Here is a 21472-nt window from a genome sequence, read left to right as displayed (position 1 = left end):
CATTTCAATTTTTTTTATGTTGTCTGATTTTGTTTCCATTTTCCCAACATCTAATGTTCTCGAAAGTGCTTCTTCCTCTTTTCCTGCACTTTTCGCAGTGCTCCTTGGATATTTATTTTCAGAGGGATATGTTTCCGAAGTGGTGTGTGGTCTGCAGTCCAGAATGGAGAGATATTAACTGACACCAAATACCAGCTGTCAGACAGATGGTGTAACTTTAGGTTTCCTCAGATATTTAAGATTATCTTTGTCATTTAAGTGTCTATTCAATGTCAGAAGTGTCTCCTCACCTGGATTGTCATCAACACTGAAAATAAAATAGTGTAAAACAAATTTATCCTAATAACACAAGTAACTTGAAGGAAGACACTTTCCTCCACGTCAGGTAGCTTGGATCGATTCTGACGACACAGTTACTTATGGTACTGGTGGAGCCATACCACCCCAGAAAACATCAAGCATTGGGTTACACCCGCATCCATGCAGACGCTGAACTTGCGATCAGCATGCACTGGGAACAAAAGAATGCCCTTTTGTTCTCCTTCTGACTAAGCTGATTCATGCATACTTAAGGGAGCCATTACGAGCTTCAACTAGTGTATTCCAGCTTCCCACACTTAGTGAAGTTGTCGTCAATAAACCTTTACATCAACTTGTTGCCTTGGGCACTGTAAACATTATTCTCACTGGTGGTGATAGTTGTACCTTCCTCAATCGACAACGATATCAGTTCTACACGCTGTTTTCACCATGCTACCCATTCACAGTAACTACCAGGTAACTACTACCAGTCTTACTCATGGCTGTCAGTTTACTCATATAGAATACATCATTATGAGCACTTTGTAACTTCAGCAAAGCTAGAACTTTTCAATTTTGTAGTAATTAGCATGTTGATGCCTTGTAGGAATTTGGTCACCAAGCCAGTACCACTGTCGACCCAAACCATCCAGGACTAGAGACTCGTATACCACTGCACCTTCTTAATCATGATGTGCTGTATTGTATTTGTCCTACTCATTAGTACTAAGGGTGCTCCACCCTTTCAAAACTGTCCATCCTCATCAGGTGTAGTGTTTGAACATTTAGACAATTTATTGTCTACACCGCATCAAGTGTCCATTATGGCCGACTTGAGTTTGACAGTTTTACAAGAAGAAGAAACAGTCTTATAACAGGTTACCAACCGGTTAATTTGCTATGAATCAATACTCCACAATTTGGGCCATACTGAGACCCTTCATAACCTAGGGGATGTCAAACGGGTACTTAGTGCCTCGCAGGAACAATTGGGAAGCATTGCAAATGCAGTATCATTTCATTGCATACAATGAGCTTGGTTTAATGCGGGCAGCACCATATTGAAAACAAGTGATTAGCACTCCTGATCAGACATGCTGATTATTGGGACAATGCTTTCATCCAGGCCACTTCCCTTTACAAGCAAAACCATGAGATTCTCGTATGCCAGCATGTACGTCTTGAACATATTGAAGATAATCTTCAATCGACCACCCAACAAATCCATAATGTAGCCATCAATTTAATATACCAATATGAAGAATTGAGGAACTTGATAGAGCTGGAATTGGTCAATGTGCAACAAGACCTACTGAACATAACTTCTCTTGAGGTAATCAGGTTGATACAGATTTTACTATACATTACACATGCACTTCAATTGCATATCAATATCCTCTATGCTACTATTCAGTTAGGCCTGCAACAAAAACTCAGCCCTAACTTACTAACCTCAAAGATGTTCTTACACATTAGCATATCAATATACAGTTAGGCCTGCAACAAAAACTCAGCCCTAACTTACTAACATCAAAGATGCTCTTACACATTCTCACTAATACATTATGTGATCAAAATATCCAGACACCCGCAAAAACATACATGTTTCATATTAAGTGCATTGTGCTGCCACTAATGTCAGGAACTCCATATCAGTGACATCAGTAGTCATTAGACGTTGTGAGAGAGCAGAATGGGGCATTCCATGGAAATCACAGACTTCGAATGTAGTCAGGTGATTGGATGTTACTTGTGTCATACATATGTACACGAGATTTATACACTCCTAAACATCCCTAGGTCCACTGTTTCCGATGTGATAGTGAAGTGGAAACATGAAGAGACATGTACAGCACAAAAGCGTACAGGCCAACCTCGTCTGTTGACTGACAGAGACCACCAACAGTTGAACAGGATTGTAATGTGCAATAGGTAGCAATCTATCCAGACCATCACACAGGAATCCCAAACTCCATTAGGATCCACTGCAAGTACTATGACGGTTAGGTGGGAGGTGATAAAACTTGGATTTAATGGTCAAGCGGCTGCTCAAAAGCCACACATCACACTGGTAAAAACCAAACGAGGCCTTGCTTGGTGTGAGGAGCATAAACATTGAATGATTGAACAGTGGAAAAACATTGTGTGGAGCGACGAATCACGGTACACAATGTGGTGATCCGATGACGGGGTTTGGATATGGCGAATGCCCAGTGAACATCATCTGCCAGCATGTGTAGTGCCAACAGTAAAATTCGGAGGCGGAGGTGCTATGGTGTAATTGTGTTTTCCATGGAGGGGGCTTCCACCCCTTGTTGTTTTGCATGGCACTATCACAAGACAGGCCTACATTTATGTTTTAAGCATCTTCTTGCTTCCCACTGTTGAAGAGCAATTCGGGGATGGTGACTGCATCTTTCAACAGAATCGAGTACATGTTCAGAATGCACGGCCTATGGAAGAGTAGTTACATGATAATAACATTCCTGTAATGGACTGGCCTGCACAGAGTCCTGACCTGAATCCTATAGAGCACCTTTGGGATGTTTTGGAATGCCGACTTCATGCCAGACCTCACCAACTGACATTGATACCTCTCCTCAGTGCAGCACTCAGTGAAGAATGGGCTGCCATTCCCCAAGAAACTTTCCAACACCTGGTTGAATGTATGCCTGCGAGAGTGGAAGCTGTCATCAAGGCTAAGTGTGGGCCAACCATATATTGAATTCCAGCATTACCAATGGAGGGCACCACAAATGTGTAAGTTATTTTCAGGCAGGTATCCAGATACTTTTGATCACGTAGTGCATCTCATCCCACTTGATGCCACCCATACAGATGATTTATCCCATTTGACAACCAACTCTATCACAATATTACTCTGCCGCTCAGGTACACTTGTCATGATCAGCAAGCAAGTTGTGTGCACAGATATTGTTACCTATTACTTGTACCAACTGCGAGCTTAAATGTTACCACTTACACCCATTCCCAGTTAACTGAAAAACACATACTCTGTCAAATAAAGGACATCCTGGTAATTAGCAGAGATTGTCAAAAACACATTACCATGCATCTCGATAGCCTTAAGTGTTGTCCACACACTAATTACTATATGCGTCCTACTTTATCAGTCAACACTAGCGTAAAGAGCTGTGAACTTACACTATTTCAAGGAAAAACTACCATGCCTCCTTGCCCTCACGTTGCTCTGACAATGCGTGGACCTTGGTCCACCCCTGTTGGCAATAGTACAATATATTCCATGCATCAACCTATTATTACAATATTTTTTAAATTGCTACCAGCCCATGGCCATGTCCCAGACATATCATATCACAATTGCAGACAGTGGTCTTTTACTTAATATTTCTTTGTGTGACATAATCACCACTACTATTAAATTTTCAGCTCATTTGCTTTAGATACATAATGTTAGTCTTAGGCCATTCCTGTTGCACCTGCCTGAAGTACCAGTACCTTTACCACAATCAAACGACTATCTGGTGTTATCCAACACATCTCGGAGCTATCTCTTAGAGTCCATAAGTGAACTACTGGTCAAGGGACGTGGACAAATTACTCTTGACTGCACTACCATGCACATTGCTGAATGGCACACTCAGAGTTATTCCAATCAAGTGGTCATTCCAAGCATTACCTCTGCACCTGTAGCTCTAATGGTCATTGACATCACTGTATGGATTTTGTATAAATATGGCTACTGTATATCCTGCAAGCCACTACCACAGTTTGTACCAGATCTCCAGCCAAATGGTGAATACCGTGGGTAACATCTGATGAGTCACACTACTTCACAGGCATGGCCCTCCCAATATGTTAAGCTACAGAGTTTTGTATAGCTGTCTGCTCAAGTTTTAAGCAAATTTGTTAAAAACAGTTTATGGAAAAGTAGTTTTCAGATAACATGAGTAAAAACAAACTACCTATATGTAATGAAAACATTTGATACTTGGTTTCTTCAATTGCCAATTACGCCTCTGACAGGCTTGTTCTGTATTAGTATCTATCTCTTATTGTTAGTTTACCCCCTTTTTATTGTGAGTCACTTGAGCCTCCATTGTCGCAATTCCCACCTACGAGTGATGTAGTCACTGGTATTCAACATGCTCTCATTCAACCAGGCAGCCCTCTAATCACTTCGACTCCTGGTCTGTATAACAACGCCTGGGTGATAATGCACTTCATCTCAGCTGCAGCCCAGCTGGTCACTGCCACTGTGCCTTGGTTCCATGCATATGGTTAACTACTTGCTGCTGCATCAACTCTGATGGCTTTCCAAAGTGTGTAGAAAAGATGTTATATCACCACATACTTCTATTTATGACTGATTCAAGTGACACCAATGGATCATGATATTGTAAAGTAAAAACAAAAACTTTGTACTCCCTGGCCCAATGGCCCAATTGTTTATATCATAATCAATTTTTTTTAAAATGATAATTTATCCTTCTATCAATTTTAAGACCCCCTTTTTAAATAAAAAATACTAAATGTTGGTTTCCTTCCATATAAGTAAAAAAAAAAAAAAAGGACATGGTAACAAGCAATAACGGCAAAAATTTTATTGTATTCTACTTCCATCATTTTAACTTAGCCTCAGGCAATACATTAGCAGTTACGTAAACTACTCCGTCATACTTGTGGCTGGCTCCCACACTTTTACACTGAGCCAGGGACACCACCACAGTATTGCTGAGTGAGAAACGCCAAGTTTCTGCCACAAACCCACCACTGTGAGGACCAGGTGCCATCGTGTGAGGTAAGCAAGAGGGTTGGTGAGGTTGTGGTCACAACAGCGGGTAGCTCTCTTGCCTGCGAGCTTCCTTAACTCTCTTGATGCGTCCACCAGTCCTCTTTCTGTACCATGTGTCATTTTTTTCCCTGAACCCTGGCATTTATCATTTTACATGTAGAAAACCATCCCAGATGCCCACCTGATACAGTCCTGACAAGTAAAAATAATAGTGCAAATTAAATCAAACATTCCTTCAAAATAATAAAAAATTAAACAAAATCAAGCAGCAAGTTTAGTCAACTTCATGTACACTGCTCTGCAAAACTAAAGGATGGAAAATGAATGAAAGTGAAGGAGGATGTTGCTAGATGTCTCCCAGTCATATACAGAAAGTTGTACATTCCATTGTGTGGGATCATGTGACTACAGTTTGAAAAGGCTTGCCCCATAACACAAGGCAGCTGAAGGAACTCAAAGAGACAGTGTGTGTCAATCAGTAAGAAGTTACAGTGCACTGTGGTGGTGTTCTTCATTACAACATGTTCAGAGAAAACATTTGGATGACTTCATACAAGGAAGAATCATTGGGAAAGTGGAAGAAGCACAAAGTGTAATGAGTGTAACCCAGGAAATTAGTATTGCACACAGCACTGTTTCACATGATGGGGAGTGTTCTGAACCATAGGTACTGCTGCCTGAAGGAGAGGAATGGTCAGCCATAGTCAACTACAACAGCAGATTACTGTTACAGTGTGCAACAGGTAAGAAGGGACCTGCATCAAACAGTGGGCACATTTGCAATCACATTTATCAGAACTGCAAGGCAGGCAATCTCACACTCCACAGTGGCATGTCAACTGCATGGGAGTGGTCTCTTTGTCTGATAACCAGCACGTCATGTTCCGTTGACACCCACACATTGATGACACCATTTGTGATTTCGGTAGCAAAGGTATTGAATCAATAAGGCCAGGGGTCTCATGCTCTTCTCAGATGAGAGCAGATTCAGCTTGCGTAGTGATTCTGGGCATACTCCCTTATGGTGACAGGTGAGAATACGTAGTCCACCAAGGAACATTGTCGAACATGATAATTTGGTCATCCAGGTGTTACAATGTGAGGAGGCATAATGTTGCATGACATACTGACCTCTAAATCTTTCAATCTGGTACACTAAATGGCCAATGTTTTCCTTCTGTGGCCTATAACTAAAAGAGTGCCATGATGATCTCTCCACTGGCAAAAGATTCCAGTTTAGTCCCCCTTTCGGATATCCGGGAAGAGACTGTAAAGGGGGAGGTGAGAATGAGAAAAAGATGGAATAATCAATGAAAGGGTAACACCCTATAAATCATAGTATGGGATGTCAGAAGACTGAACGTGATAGGGAAACTGGAAGATCTGAAAGAATAATTGCTATATTTATATATTTTTTATGAATAGGAAGGTAGAACAGAAAGTGAGTAACCACAAACCATTCAGTGATAAGAGTTTTTCTCATCAGAATCAACAACAAACCAATGCTGACAACAATATTTGAAGTATAGATGCCTACGTCACTAGCAGAAAATGAAGCAATAGAGAAAGTATATGAAGATATTGAATGAGTAATTCAGTACTTAAAGGGAATTGAAAATCTAATAGTCATGGGGTTTTTAATGCAGTCAAAGGGAAAGGAGAAGAAGAAAGGATTATGGGAGTATATGATAGTAAGAATGAGAGAGGGGAAAAACTTGAGTCCTGCAAACAATTTCAGCTAGTAATAGCAAATATTCTGTTGAAGAATCTCAAGAGGAGAATGTATATGTGGAAAAGCCACAGAGACAAATGAAGATTCCAGCTGGATTACATCATGCTCAGACTCTTTCATACCCAGTAGCAGATATAGACTCAGATCACAATTTAATAATCATGAAGAGTAGACTGAAGTAAGCAGTGTGGAAGGAAGTTGGATACTGAAATACTGAGGAAGGATGAGACACATTTGAAGTTCACTAAAGATGTGTATACTGTGATCAGGAGTACCACAGTAGGTAATTCAGCTGAAGAGGAGGGGACATATCTAAAAAGAGCAATCACTGGTGTTGGAACAACAAACATAGTTACTAGGAAGATAACTGCGAAGAAACATTGGGTAACAAAGATATACTTCAACTGATCATCAAAAGAAGAAAGTACAAAAATGTTGAGGGAAAGATAGGAGTACTGCAATATGAGCCAGTTACAAATAAAATAAATAGAAAGTGCAGGTAAACCAAGGAGAAATGGATGCAGGAAAGATGTGAAATCAAAAAGGATATGATTGTCAGAAGGACTCACTTAGCATATAGTAAAGTCAAAACAACATTTGGTGAAATTAAAAGCACGACCAGCATAATTAAGAGTCAATGGGAATTCCCCTGTTAAACACAGAGGAGAGAACAGGCAGGTGGAAAGAGTACACTGAAGGCTTCTGGGAGGAGACAAATTGTCTGAAGACGTAACAGAAGTAGAAACTGAAATCAATATGAAAGAGACAGGGGATTCAGTATTAGAGCCAGAATTTAAAAGAGTTTTGGAGGACTTAAGATCAAATAAGGTAGAAGGGATACATAACATGACGTTGAAGTTTCTAAAATCATTGGGTAAAGTGGTAACCAAATTACTTTTCAGTTTGAGGTGTAGCATCTATGAGTCGGGCAACATACGAGGGTAATCCCAAAAGTAAAGTCTTAATTTTTTTATAAGTACATAGACCTGTCTTTTTCTATAATGGTTTATATCAGTTTACATCTTGAACATTTAGCTATTTTTCTACATAATCACCATTTCTGTCAATGCATTTTTGTAGATGCTGTGACAGTTTTTGTATGCCCATGTCATATCAGCTTGCCCCCATGCTGTTCAGAAAGTTGTGAACCACTTCTTTCACCTCGTTGTCGGAGCTGAATAGCTTTCCGGCCAAATTTTCTTTTAATCTAGGGAACAGGTGACAGTCAATGGGCGCCAAGTCAGGACTATAGGGTGGGTGGGTGATTATGTTGCACTGAAACTGTTGCATGAGAGCAACGGTTTGCCGAGCAATGTGTGGGTGAGTGTTGTCATGGAGAACGTGTACGCCCTTGCTCAACATTCCTCTTCTCTGGTTCTGAATTGCCCATTTGGGTTTTTTCAGAGTCTCACAGTACCTGTCAGTGTTAATTGTGGTCCCAGTGATCCACCTCCGATGACGAGGTGAAAGAAAAGGTTCATAACTTTGTTAACAGCATGGCAGCAAGCTGGTATGACATGGGCATACAAAACCTGCCACAGCATCTACAAAAATGCATCAAAAGAAATGGTGATTATGTTGAAAAATAGCTAAATGTTCAAGCTGTAAACTGATGTAAGCCATTGTAGAAATAAACAGGTCTATATACTTATAAAAAAATAGGAGACCTTATTTTTGGGATTACCTTCGTACAATCAGATTTTCAGAAAACCATCATCGATATAATTTCAAACATAGCAATAGCTGGTAATTGTAACTATTTTACCATCAGCTTAACAACTCATGCATCCACCCTACTGACAAGAATAATATACAGAATAATAGAAGAGAAATCTGAGGACCTATTAGACAATGATCAATTTGGCTTTAGGAAAGGTACAGGGACCAGGGAGTCAGCCCTGAAATTGCACTTGATGATGGAAACAAGACTGAAGAAACATCAAGACATGTTCACAGGAACTGTGATTTGAAAAGGGCATTCAGCAGTATGAAATGCTGCAAGATGTTCAAAATTCTGAGAAAAATAGGAGTAAGCTATAGGGAAAGATTGATAATATACAATATGTACAAGAATCAAGAGGGAATAATTAGACTAGAGGACCAAGGATGAAGTACTAAAATTCAAACAGATGTAAGCCAGGGATGCAGTCTTCCACCCCTACTGTTCATTCTATACATCGAAGAAACAGTGACAGAAATAAAATAAAGTTTCAAAAGTGGGAATAAAATTCATGGTGAAAGAATTGCAATAATCAGATTTCCTGGTAACATTTCTATGCCCCGTGAAGGTAAAGAAGAATTACAGGATTTGTTGAATGGAATAAACAGCCTTATGAGTACAGATACAGATTGAAAATAAACCAAAGACAAAAGTAATGGAAATGAGAACAGCAAGAAGCTTAACAACATAATTCATGAGCATGAAGAAGATGAAATTAAGAAATTCAGCTGCATAAGAAACAAAGTAACACATAGGAATGAGATTTTCACTCTTCAGCGGAGTGTGCACTGATATGATCTTCCTGGCAGATTAAAACTGTGTGCCACGCCGAGACTCAAACTTGGGACCTTTGCCTTCCACGGGCAAGTGCTCTACCAACTGAGGTACCCAAGCATGACTCACGCCCCATCCTCACAGCTTTACTTCTGCCAGTACCTTGTGTCCTACCTTCCAAACTTTACAGAAGCTCTCCTGCAAATCTTGCAGAACTAGCACTCCTGAAAGAAAGGATATTGCGGAGACATGGCTTAGCCACAGCCTGGGGGATGTTTCTAGAATGAGAGTTTCACACTGCAGCGGCGTGTGCGCTGATATGAAACTTCCTGGCAGATTAAAACTGTGTGCCAGGCCGAGACTCGAACTCTGGACCTTTGCCTTTCATGGGCAAGTGCTCTACTAACTGAGCTACCCAAGCATGACTTATGCCCAGTCCTCACAGCTTTACTTCTGCCAGTACCTCGTCTCCTACCTTCCAAACTTTACAGAAGCTCTCCTGCAAACCTTACAGAACTAGCACTCCTGAAAGAAAGGATATTGCGGAGACATGGCTTAGCCACAGCCTGGGGGATGTTTCCAGAATGAGAGTTTCACTCTGCAGCAGAGAGTGCGCTGATATGAAACTTCCTGGCAGATTAAAACTGTGTGCCAGGCCGAGACTCGAACTCGAGACCTTTGCCTTTCGTGGGCAAGTGCTCTACCAACTGAGCTACCCAAGCACGACTCACACCCTGTCCTCACAGCTTTACTTCTGCCAGTACCTCGTCTCCTACCTTCCAAACTTTACAGAAGCTCTCCTGCAAAACTGGCAGAACTAGCACTCCTGAAAGAAAGGATATTGCGGAGACATGGCTTAGCCACAGCCTGGGAGATGTTTCCAGAATGAGATTTTCACTCTGCAGTGGAGTGTGCACTGATATGAAACTTCCTTGCAGATTAAAACTGTTTGCCGGGCCGAGACTCAAACTCGGGACCTTTGCCTTTCGTGGGCAAGTGCTCTACCAACTGAGCTACCCAAGCATGACTCACACCCCGTCCTCACAGCTTTACTTCTGCCAGTACCTCGTCTCATACCTTCCAAACTTTAAAGAAGCTCTCCTGCAAAACTGGCAGAACTAGCACTCCTGAAAGAAAGGATATTGCGGAGACATGGCTTAGCCACAGCCTGGGGGATGTTTCCAGAATAATATTTTCACTCTACAGTAAAGATAGGTTGTTGAAAAGTACTAGACCAATTTACTTCAAATTTTTACATAAAGCCCTAATAAACATTCGGGCAGACATAGGATATATATTTGTTTGACATAGATAATATGGTATAGAAAGGAGAAACATTGTTAGCAGAAACCTCAAAAAGTTCTTGACTGATTTCCTTAAAATCATTACTTGATACTCTAATAAAAATTCAGATGGAAAAAGGATACACATTTTTCAATATACAATAGACTCTTGACTATCCAGCTCATTACTACCTGGTTTCTACTCACCATATAACGAGATGCTGAGTCGCGATAGGCACAACAAAAAGATTCACACAATTATAGCTATTGGCCATTAAGCCCTTTGTTTTCTCCGTGATGAAATGAGAATTATCTTTTTGTAGGTACTGTACTTTTCCAAAGCTTTAGAAAGCAAGTGCCACGTACAATACTGCGAGGCCCTTCAAAATGTATTGTGTGTCTTTTGTGCTTCTAGCACATCTAGAGTCACAATTATAAGGTACATACTATACTGTTAATATTTAATAAAGTAGCAGACCACTCTTCAACAAACAAGCCCTTTTCTAATGCCCACAAAGAGCAACGAACAAACACAGACAGCAGCTCTGTTGCCAACCCTGTGTTCTTTATTTCTTCAGCTGTATATCAGACTTCAAAAGTGTGTGCATTGTCCAGTTGTTGTTTTGTATGGCCCTTTATATTTAGAACCCAATATGGGTGACAAACAAAAAAGATTTCTAGTGACTATGAATCAGAAACTATATTGCTGTAATGTGACTGGATTGTGGGAATAGCAGCCAAAACTATTGCTTTGGGGTTAGGGGTGGGAAAAAATACTGTTTGAGAGTGGAAGAAAAATTGAGCAGAAATTGGAAAGTCATGTGTGCCCCATGCTGGTGGAAGTGGAATAGAAGTAAGGAAGACAATGCTGAAAGTTAAGCATAAAGAAGTGAAGGAATCTTTATTTTTGTGGCATAAACGTTTAAGAGGAAAAGGTCTGCACATTACTGAGCCAATATTGCAGAAAAAAGCATTGCAATTTCAGTGGAAAATAGAAGGAGAAGATTCAGAACTTACCACCAGTGGTAGATTGTTGGCTCGGTGCAAAAAATGATTTGTTATTGGCATAATTACTATTGGTTAAGAGGCTTTATCCATGGACAAAGAGGCTGTGCCACTGTTTAAAAGACTATGGTTCAAAATTAATTGATGAGGGTGGAATTTCTGGTGAACAACTGTGGTTTAAATTACAAGATGCTCTCTCAAAAATGCTTGCTTCAAAAAAGGAAGCTGTAGCACCAAGATACAAGATAAGTATGGTACAAATCCCATATTGGCTTGTAGTAATGCAACTGGTCTCCAAAAGTTTAGGAATACATTACTGTGAAAATCACCAAAACCTGTAGCTTTCAAAAACCTGAAAAATTAGAAATCACTGCCCTGACATTATGTTCATCAAAAGAAAACATGGACGAATATGGAAATCTGCAAAACCTGGTTCCAAAATAAATTTGTGTCAGCTGTAGAGAAATATCTGAAAGATATCTCACAGACAATTTTGACTCAGATGCAGGGCATTTAAAACATTAGATAATTTTTTTCTCCAATATATATTCTATTTCCTCATAGGTAATTTTAAACAAAAATTGTACACACAGCAATGTGCTCTTATGGTTTCTTCCTCACAGTTGGTTTTAACAGAAAATAGGAAAGTTGTTTTTATGACTGTTGTGATTAGAGTACTACCACACATTCTGAACTTTGCAATCCTACACATTCATAGATTAAAAGGATGCAAAATACTGTCAGCTTGAAAGGTTTTGCTCATACCCCATTTATCAACAATTTCAACCAATTTACTCATTCATTTCTAGCAATTTCAATTCCCAATAGTTATCACTTGCAGTAACAGTACACAAGGCTCAAGGTCAGAGAGAGGGAGAAGAGAGATGGTCAGAGAGAAAAGGGGGAGGGAGGCAATGGGGACAGAGAGGGGAAAGGAGGAGATGGAAGAGGGAGGGGAAAGACAGAGATGGAGAAAGAAGAGGAGCTGGTATTGTTGATTATTTGTAACTGAATGTGCAACTACACCAAGATTCATGACCAACATGGGTACTGAAATCTGTACTCTCTTCAGACTGCCTACAATAATGTACTACCGATGATAATTACCCATTCACTGCAAATGGGTCAGCTATAAAGACATATGGTCATCATCTGCTGCATGTCCTCATTGTGTTTGAAGAACACAAACAGGCATAGCAACAGTCTTGAAGCCCCTCAATTCTTAACAGTTCATTGAGTCACTTAGCCTCCAGTTGTGGCAAGCAGTTGACCAAAATGTGCTTAATAGCATTGTATTTGACTGTGAGTGGTTGTTGGTGACACTAGAATATTTTGTGACTCTGTGAACAAGTATACATTAAGAGGAGAAATTATGTAGCTATCTTTTGTTTCATCTTCTGTCATTCATCCAAGGATAAATTCACTTTCTAATTGTGTGAACCATAATATGAGATTTTCTTGTTGAAATCGTGGTGGTTTCATAGCTATAGGAGTGATTACGAGGTGTCACCTAGAGATTGCGGTGTCACGCAAACACGGCAACACGAATTGATACCACAGGCATTATCAAGGGTTTGCTGCAATCTGCATCAACCAATGGAAGGACCTCCTGAAGACGATTCCTTGCTCTCAGCATAGCAGCACCTTCTCACTGAGGTCACTATAGTGCTAAGCATGTAAGAGCTCAGCCCAGTTCAAGACATCATCATCACGTAGAACAATGACAGTTAAAGTTTCTGATGAAATGTACTTATGTAAATGTTGCATTTTGTACTGTGCAAGAACAGCTTTGTTAATCTGTGCATCAAGTGATGCTTTCACAGTCAATGACATTTGTAGTAAATTATCAAGCTGTCCTGTGGCAAAGACTGTGTCAAACCATAATATGAGATTTTCTTTCTGAAGGAGTGGTGGTTTCATTGTTTCCAGTAGCTGCTCCATAATTTCACCCATAACAATGCAAGGACAAAGAATAGTTGGTCTACAGATCACAATTAGAGGAACACTTGCTGCCTACATAATAACAGTTGTAGAATGCAGAACTTACTTTTTGTCCACTGTTGGTCCCAACGTGTACAAACTCTGTGTTAAACATTGCACAGAAACTGTTCCTGAGAAAGTCACACATGGCACCATTGTGATATTGTTAGATGACTATTTTGACATTAAAGGCCACGTAGCAGCTGCTAGGTTTAAATTTTTTTGTCCGAAGAAGCAGTCTGCTCAGACAGTCAAACAGTAGACAGTAGAACTCAGAGCTCTCAACAGACATTGCAAGTTTAAATGTTCATGTGGCATAATGATGTGAAGTAATTGTAAGCGATGCTATTATGCAGCATCTATCCAACGAATACATTCACACTGCATCTCTAAAACTGTCAGGTCCTGATTTAAAACCAGTACTATCTGTTGTGGAATCTCAAACAATTGTGGACTCAGCAGAGATTGATTTTGAGGCTCATTGTATTTCTTTTGTTCATAGTGCACCAGACACTCAGTACCATGTACATCATAGTGTTCAAGTAATTAAGAATAGTGTTCAGACAAACAGTAGGAACAGTAGAAGTAACAACTTTCAGTCTTGTAGCACATGGAGAGAGTTACAAAACTCCAGGTAAATATCATTGCCTGTGTTTTTCAAGGCACGATTGAAAGTATTGTCCATGCCATAACATTGGTTGCTTTCCGTGTGGACATGAAGGCCACAATGATACTGTAAGTTTACATGGCAAGCAGGGCAAAGATGATAGTCACCACTGTCCTAGTGCCTTGCAGGCACAGCTTCACTGTCAACAATTGTTCACAATGCAGGTGATGTCACTCATTCAGGCACAAGCTGAACCAAATATTTCTCCACTGCAAAATTCTTTCAGTGCTATACACAGACAGGCAAACAAACTTTTTGTGGAACGCAAGACAAGGAAGTTGCAATTGGTCACTGGTGCTGTTGTTTCCTGATAAATAAAGATACTTAGCCCTCCACTACAGCAGACTACTTCTATGTTATTTGATCATGGCTGACAAGAAATTTCAGTCCTTTGTGTGTGTAGTTTGCCAGCAACTTTCCAGGTAGTGTCAAAGTGCGTATCGTTTCATGTACTCAGTTCTAAAAACAGTACAAACATATTTTGCTTATAGTTATTTGATTTGTTCAGCTTGTGCATTCAGAACAATGTGTTAATAATCTGAACAGCATTTCAGTAATAAGAAAGCTGCCATAGCACAACAAGAGCAGCTAATATTTTATAATTTATAATGTTATTACCTGTAACAGTAACAATTAAGGAACCAGAATAGGTGTCAGTTGAGTTTGTTGCCATAAGAGTCCAACTTCCACTTTGTTCTTTCTGTAGTTGAGTTGCTCTCACTCCACATTCACCTATTACAAGCAAGTAGAAAAATTAGTTGTCTTATGAAAAAAATAAGTACCATATATCATAATATATTTACTTTTAATAACTGTTTGCCAGCACCTTGACATCTAGCATTTACACAAAGATTTTTTTAAAGTATCTGATGAAATATAATGTTTTTTTCCTGACTCAATTCAGTGTCAATATGAATTCCTTGAACTTTGATACATTTATTTTCTATATTCTTAAATAAACCTAAAAGTAGCTGTCATGCTCTGTTTGGATTAAAAACAAGTTTTTTGGCTGCAAACTACTTTAATGCAAAGTTAAGCGTTTTCCCTGTATTCTTGTCAAGAGTTCCAAAGTTATAATGCAAAGCAGTTGAAGTTTAAGTAGCAGCATAGTACACTCATGCTCATAAATTAAGGATAATGCTGATACATGGTGAAACAACGCTCTGGTGGGTGGTTTGTGGGTTTAAATCATCTCGGAGTATGACCATGCAGTGCATTTGACCTGCGGTCGTTGCACGGTGGCCCTGAAATCAGTCCACATACACAGAGGTGTGTTGGTGCATGTCAGAGTACAGTGCAGCGAGTAAGTGTGCAACCATTTTCAGATGTGCTAATGGTGACCGTGTGTTGAAAATGTCTCAAAGAACACATATTGATGACTTTATGAGGGGTAGAATACTAGGGTGACTGGAGGCTGGTCAAACACAGCAGGTCGTAGCACAGGCCCTCCATGTGCCACAAAGTGTGATCTCAAGATCATGGCAACGATTCCAGCAGACAGGAAACATGTCCAGGCACTACAGTATGGGATGTACACAGTGTACAACACCACTAGAAGACCAATATCTCACCATCAGTGCCCACAGACGGCCATGGAGTACTGCAGGTAGCCTTGCTTGGGACCTTACCGCAGCCACTGGAACAGTTGTCTCCAGACACATAGTCTACAGACGACTGAACAGACATGGTTTATTCGGCCTGAGGCCTGCAAGGTGCATTCCACTGACCCCTGGTCACAGGAGAGCCCATAAAGCCTCGTGTCAAGAACACAGTACTTGGTCATTGGAACAGTGGTCCCAGGTTATGGTCATGGACAAGTCCAGGTATAGTCTGAACAGCGATTCTTGCTGGGTTTACATCTGGTGTGAACAAGGATCCAGATACCAACCCCTTAATTTCCTAGAAAGGGACCTGTATGGAGGTCGTGGTTTGATGGTGTGGGTTGGGATTATGATTGGTGCACGTACACCCCAGCATGTCTTTGACAGAGGAACTCTAACAGATCAGGTGTATTGGGCATCATTTTGCAACAGTATGTCCGTCTTTTCACAGGTGCAGTGGGTCCTACCTTCCTCCTGATGGATGATAACGCACACCCCCACCAAGCTGCCTTTGTGGAGGAGTATCTTGAAACAGAAGATATCAGGCGAATGGAGTGGCCTGCCTGTTTGCCAGATCTAAACCACACTGAGCACATCTGGGATGCTCTTGGTTGATGTTTTGCTGCACATCTTCAAACCCCTACGACACTTCAGGAGCTCCGACAGGCACTGGTGCAAGAATGAGAGGCTATACCCCAGCATCTGCTCGACCACCTGATCCAGAGTATGCCAACCTGTTGTGCGGCCTGTGTACGTGTGCATGGTGATTATATCCCATATTGATGTCAGGGTACATGTGCAGGAAACAGTGGCGTTTTGTAGCATATGTGTTTTGGGATGGTTTTTTCAACTTAACACCAATACCATGGCCTTACAGATCTGTGTTGTGTGTGTTCTCTATGTGCCTACGCTATTAGTGCCAGTTTTGTGTTGTGGCACATTGTGTGGCACCACATTCTGCAATTATCCTTAATTTATGAGCATGAGTGTAGATAACAGACTGTAGCACACAATGGAGCAGGTAATTGGCAGCCACATTGAAACAGAAGCAGGCAATGGCAGAGCCCTGTGGAAGACCAGCATTAACTTTTACTTAGGAGGGAATGTCTATTTCTAAGACAAACAGGGTTCAGTTTTTAAAAGGAGGAAATTACTGCTAATGTAGATGTGTGTACACCATAAAACTACAATATGTTGAAAGGAATGTAGTAAATCTACTTGGATCATATAATAAAGTGCTACCATCTTCTAATTTTCAAAATCTGTTAAAATATGATCACTGACTTTCAGGACAGGTTCTAAAGTATTTTAACTTGGTCAAAAGCCAAACTGAGTGTTGTAAAGAAGGTCATGATCATCTTTCCTTTTTTCTTCAAAATTATTTCTTAATTGCACTTCATGAGCGATTCAAATATTTTTTGATGTACTAACATGACAGATACTGACCAGTAGCCCTGGGGGCATTGTTTGTCACCCTTTTTGAATACTGGGACAATTTTTGAGATTTTGAGTAAATCCAGAAAAACTTCATGCTCTTGACATTTATTAAAAATTGAATGGCCTACTTAATAGGTCAATTGTTCTTTTAATATATAATTAGACAAACATTGCACTCCATACTTTTGGAATGATCATACTTAAAATGCTGATTGCCATGTGATTGCTGGTGGACACACAGGAGGTTCACACCTGATGCAATGTGCCCACTGGTGGCGACATGCTTCACTATGTTTAGTACAGTATACAGTGCAGTACTGTGCATTTATTTGTATTTCATGATTGAGCTGAAACCACTGTACAGGAAATCAGGTACAATACCTTGATCAACACTTTGAAATTGGTTTCTTGCAACTTTACAAGCCACCCGAAAGATATACTGTGTTTAACATTGTAAAGCATGTGGCCACTGCTGGCCGCACAGGATTCAACAGGTTAATAATGTGGTACATGGAACACAAAAAATGAATGAGTGAATGGATGAATAATTATAAAAGCAATGAATAGACAATGTTCTCTCTGGTTACAACAAGAAACAGTACTTAAAATCTGACAAAATGTATATATTCATTTTTTGTGAGCAGTAACCTTACCTTTCTTGTCACTTATTCCTCATTTTATCCTTTATGGGATGGAGGTTGTCCCACAAACACCCCATAAAGGATAAAATGAGGAATAAGTGACAAGAAACTTATAGTATGTAGGAAAAGATATGGTTGTAACTTTTTAAATGACAGGTTTTCGAGTTATCTCTGGCACATTCCAAGCAACAGAAAATACAGATTTGGTGTTAAATCAGATAATTACCAGAAAGAATGGCTAAGGTTCTATCAAATTTAATTTTTGAGGAGTTCAAACATCAGAAGAGACAGTCATTATGGCTTTTTATCAATGTGTTCATTATACGAACAAGCAATAAGATGAAGTTACTTGTTCATGCTGTGACTAATGAATTTCATGTATAATATTAAGAGAATGTGAAACAGTATTAGATCCAATTTTATACTGTGCCACTCATTTACAATTTATGATAATAATATATGTCATAACACTGTATTTTTTAAACACTGTGTTAGTTCTTTGCCAAGCTTATGCTACATATACATAGCTCTAGGCACACAGTGTTCCCAAACACATAATGATATTCAGTACATACTGATTTACAGAATATGATACAGGTGTCCCAGAAATGTTGTGGAAAACTTCAAGGGGTTGTAGAGAGTGTCTTGAGAAACAAATCAAGGATAGGAACCCTTGTTGGAAACGTCATCATTCTAAAATCTCCAGCGTTTTCCAGTACACAGGAGAAAAATAAACTGCAGATGGAAACCCATGGCTGAAGCCATTATCCACCATAGAAACAGAGCTTTGCATTTGTATGAGACAGACCTTTCTATGCAGGAGCTAGCTCCATCTTCTTCATGATGATCGAGTAATCAGTTGTGATCACTGAATAACAAACAACATTGTGAGCTGTTCTATCTATGGTCTGTCAGCATACAAAGTCACATTTGCTGCTGAAAGGGTGGCCTCGTAGCTGGCACCGGTGCTTATAACACTGACACACTGCAACGCTGTTGGATGATGTCTGGACACAGGTTCCTATCGTCGATATGTTACTTAAGACATCCTCTACGACCCCTCAAAATTTGTCACATTTCTGGAACACCTTGTATTATATTCTGTAAATCAGTATGTACTGAATATCATTATGCGCTTTGTAACATTGTGTGGCAAGAGGACCAGAGATAGTGATCAGGTGTGCATGAGGTGTGCCTGCTTCTGTGAGTTTTCTTTCTTTCCTGAAGAAGGCTTTGGCTGAAAGCTTAGTGTAATAGTCTGTAACTCAATGTGTCATCTTTATGGTGAATAGCAATCTATCCTTTTCATAACTGTTGATATTCAAACCCAGACTTTCCATTGTTTTATATATAGCTATGTGTAGTGTATAGTGGTCTTTAGCTCGTAGCGCATAATTACTTATCTCATGTTACAAGCATGTACTTTATAAAATGTAATATACAGCAACATGTGACAGTATTAGGAGTACCCATTTGTTCAATCTAGGTTTTGCTTTGAAGGTATTAGTCTGTTCATTTATTTTCATGATGCAGTATCTGTCTGCTCATTTTGTAATTTTCATTACTATCAGTTTGTTCACTTACATTTTACCTAAAAAATTTTCAAGACACATGCATATAAATGTCATACATAAGCATTTTTTCATTTGTTTTATAGTTACGTTCAAAAAATGTGAACAAAAAATATTTTCATATGTTTTCTAATGTAACATATTAAATAATGATAGAAAAATTGTAGATTTTTCAATAAAATCATTGTGTTAAAATCAAATATGTTATTGTATACAAAAATAATTGAAGGTTCATTCATCATGTCTTTGCAATAAAATCTTATTGGTTTTATTTAATGTGGCATGAGCCCTGAGAAAATATAATTGTTTGCTATACCTATGGTTTTCATGTCATCTTGGGTGGTCACATATCATTTGTGCAACACAAGTTGTGAAGTCAAAATCTGAGTCAGTTGCAACAATTGTTATGAAAAGTCATGACTGAACCATGGTGTGGCTGCAAGAGATGTATTTGCAAGAACAGAAATAAATGTTGTATTTGTTGTGAATTCAGCAAGAAATTGTGCTCATTATTTAAACCTGGAATATGTGCAAAGCATTAGGTGTGTGAATTTACTGAAACAGCTGAGATACCTGAAGAAGCTGTGCAATAACAACTGGTTACAACTATCATCAGTAACAAAATAACACGGGTAAGTGAAAGTTTAACTGCATTGACGGTCATCAATCAGTTTTTTAAAATGTGCAAAACATCTATTTAGTGCAAGACTTTGCCCATCTGTTAATGTTTCATGCTTAAATAAGAGCAAGTTAAGTTAAAGCCATTAAAATCAAAGTCACAAAGTTTGTACCTGTAAAATAACACTTCATTTAAAGTATGTATCAAGACACAATAGAAACAAGACACAAAATCATTATTAAAGATAAGAGGTGAATACTGGTGAATACTGCAGCAGTTCTCACAAAAATAATTATAAATGTCCTCTTTCTTCATTCTGTTATATTTCTAGGCAAAATTTATCAGTAGTGTTGTTTGTCATAGAGCCATTCATTGCAGGCAATGTGTTCTGTCTCTCACATCATTCCTAATATATATCTACATATATTTTTACAGGATCTGCCATAATAATTTTGCTAATTACAGTTTTCTGTGTTACTTTACTTGCTATAGAGCACACACATCATTTGTAAGATAATAGAGTCAAAAGCAACACAGAATAATCCTATTTTAATCAAATATTTCTGAATAAATGATGAACTTACCAGATTCTAAACCACCACCAAAATATTCATATCCTCCAGTTTTTTCTATTTGCTCTGCTTCTAACAGAGTAATTACGTTTCCTGTCACATTAACCACACATCCTTGCAGATTAACAATTGGATCCACAATTTTTAAATAAAAATTCTGTCCTGCAGCATATTTTACTGGATAGGTTGGAAACACTGTAACCTTGGCTGAAATAGCACCTGTGATAATTACAAGAAAATCACAGTACTTCATTATTACAAACCACACTAGAGTAATTCTATAATTATAAAATGATGCTAATTACATATGAAAACAAAAATAGCTCCACAAATAAAAACAATTTTGAACTAGCAAGTCCTCATGAAAAAACACAGATAAACAAACTATATGTGGCCAACATGGATAGATCATCAACAGACTGAATTTTCAGCTTTGGAACTATAAACTGTTTCCTCCACAGAAATGAAAGAAAAGAGTTAAATTGCAGGGAATACTTTCTCTGGTGAGATGTAGTTACTTACAAGAACTGCTGTGAACTGTTCCTACAATGTCTAACATGTTAACTGTTGTTCACATGGAGAAAAATCCTTCTGTTAAGAAGGAAAAGTTTTGACTTGGTCTTTTTATACTCTCTCAAATTCTTCTCCCGGTATCATATCTCCCATCTAATCTTCATTCACTTCCTTTTCTGACTTCAAATTCAGTTCTCCTATGTGGCCCTTCTACATATTTCTTTCACCTTTCAACCCTACCTTCTTTGCTTAATACTGGCTTTCCATTTGAACTCTTGGT

General features: G+C 39.1%; 1 protein-coding gene and 1 non-coding gene across 2 annotated transcripts in view; both read right to left on the bottom strand.

Annotated features, from left to right (window-relative positions):
* Nucleotides 1–21238, bottom strand: part of LOC124788948 — a 248005-nt gene extending 226767 nt beyond the window's left edge. The window contains exons 1-3 of the mRNA XM_047256235.1: nt 21202–21238; nt 20692–20898; nt 14857–14970 (exon numbers count right to left, since the gene is read on the bottom strand). Coding sequence (XP_047112191.1) covers nt 14857–14970; nt 20692–20898; nt 21202–21238 — 358 coding nt within the window. The remainder of the gene's footprint in view (nt 1–14856; nt 14971–20691; nt 20899–21201) is intronic.
* Trnas-cga lies at nt 10253–10327 on the bottom strand. The gene has a single exon. It is a non-coding gene; the product is annotated as a tRNA-Ser (tRNA).
* Nucleotides 21239–21472: the final 234 nt, after the last annotated feature.

This window comes from Schistocerca piceifrons, chromosome 3 (assembly GCF_021461385.2).
Source record: "Schistocerca piceifrons isolate TAMUIC-IGC-003096 chromosome 3, iqSchPice1.1, whole genome shotgun sequence".
Classification (NCBI taxonomy): Eukaryota; Metazoa; Arthropoda; class Insecta; order Orthoptera; family Acrididae; genus Schistocerca; species Schistocerca piceifrons.
Note: the sequence above shows the minus strand (reverse complement) of the source record. Positions and strands in the feature narration are given on the sequence as shown.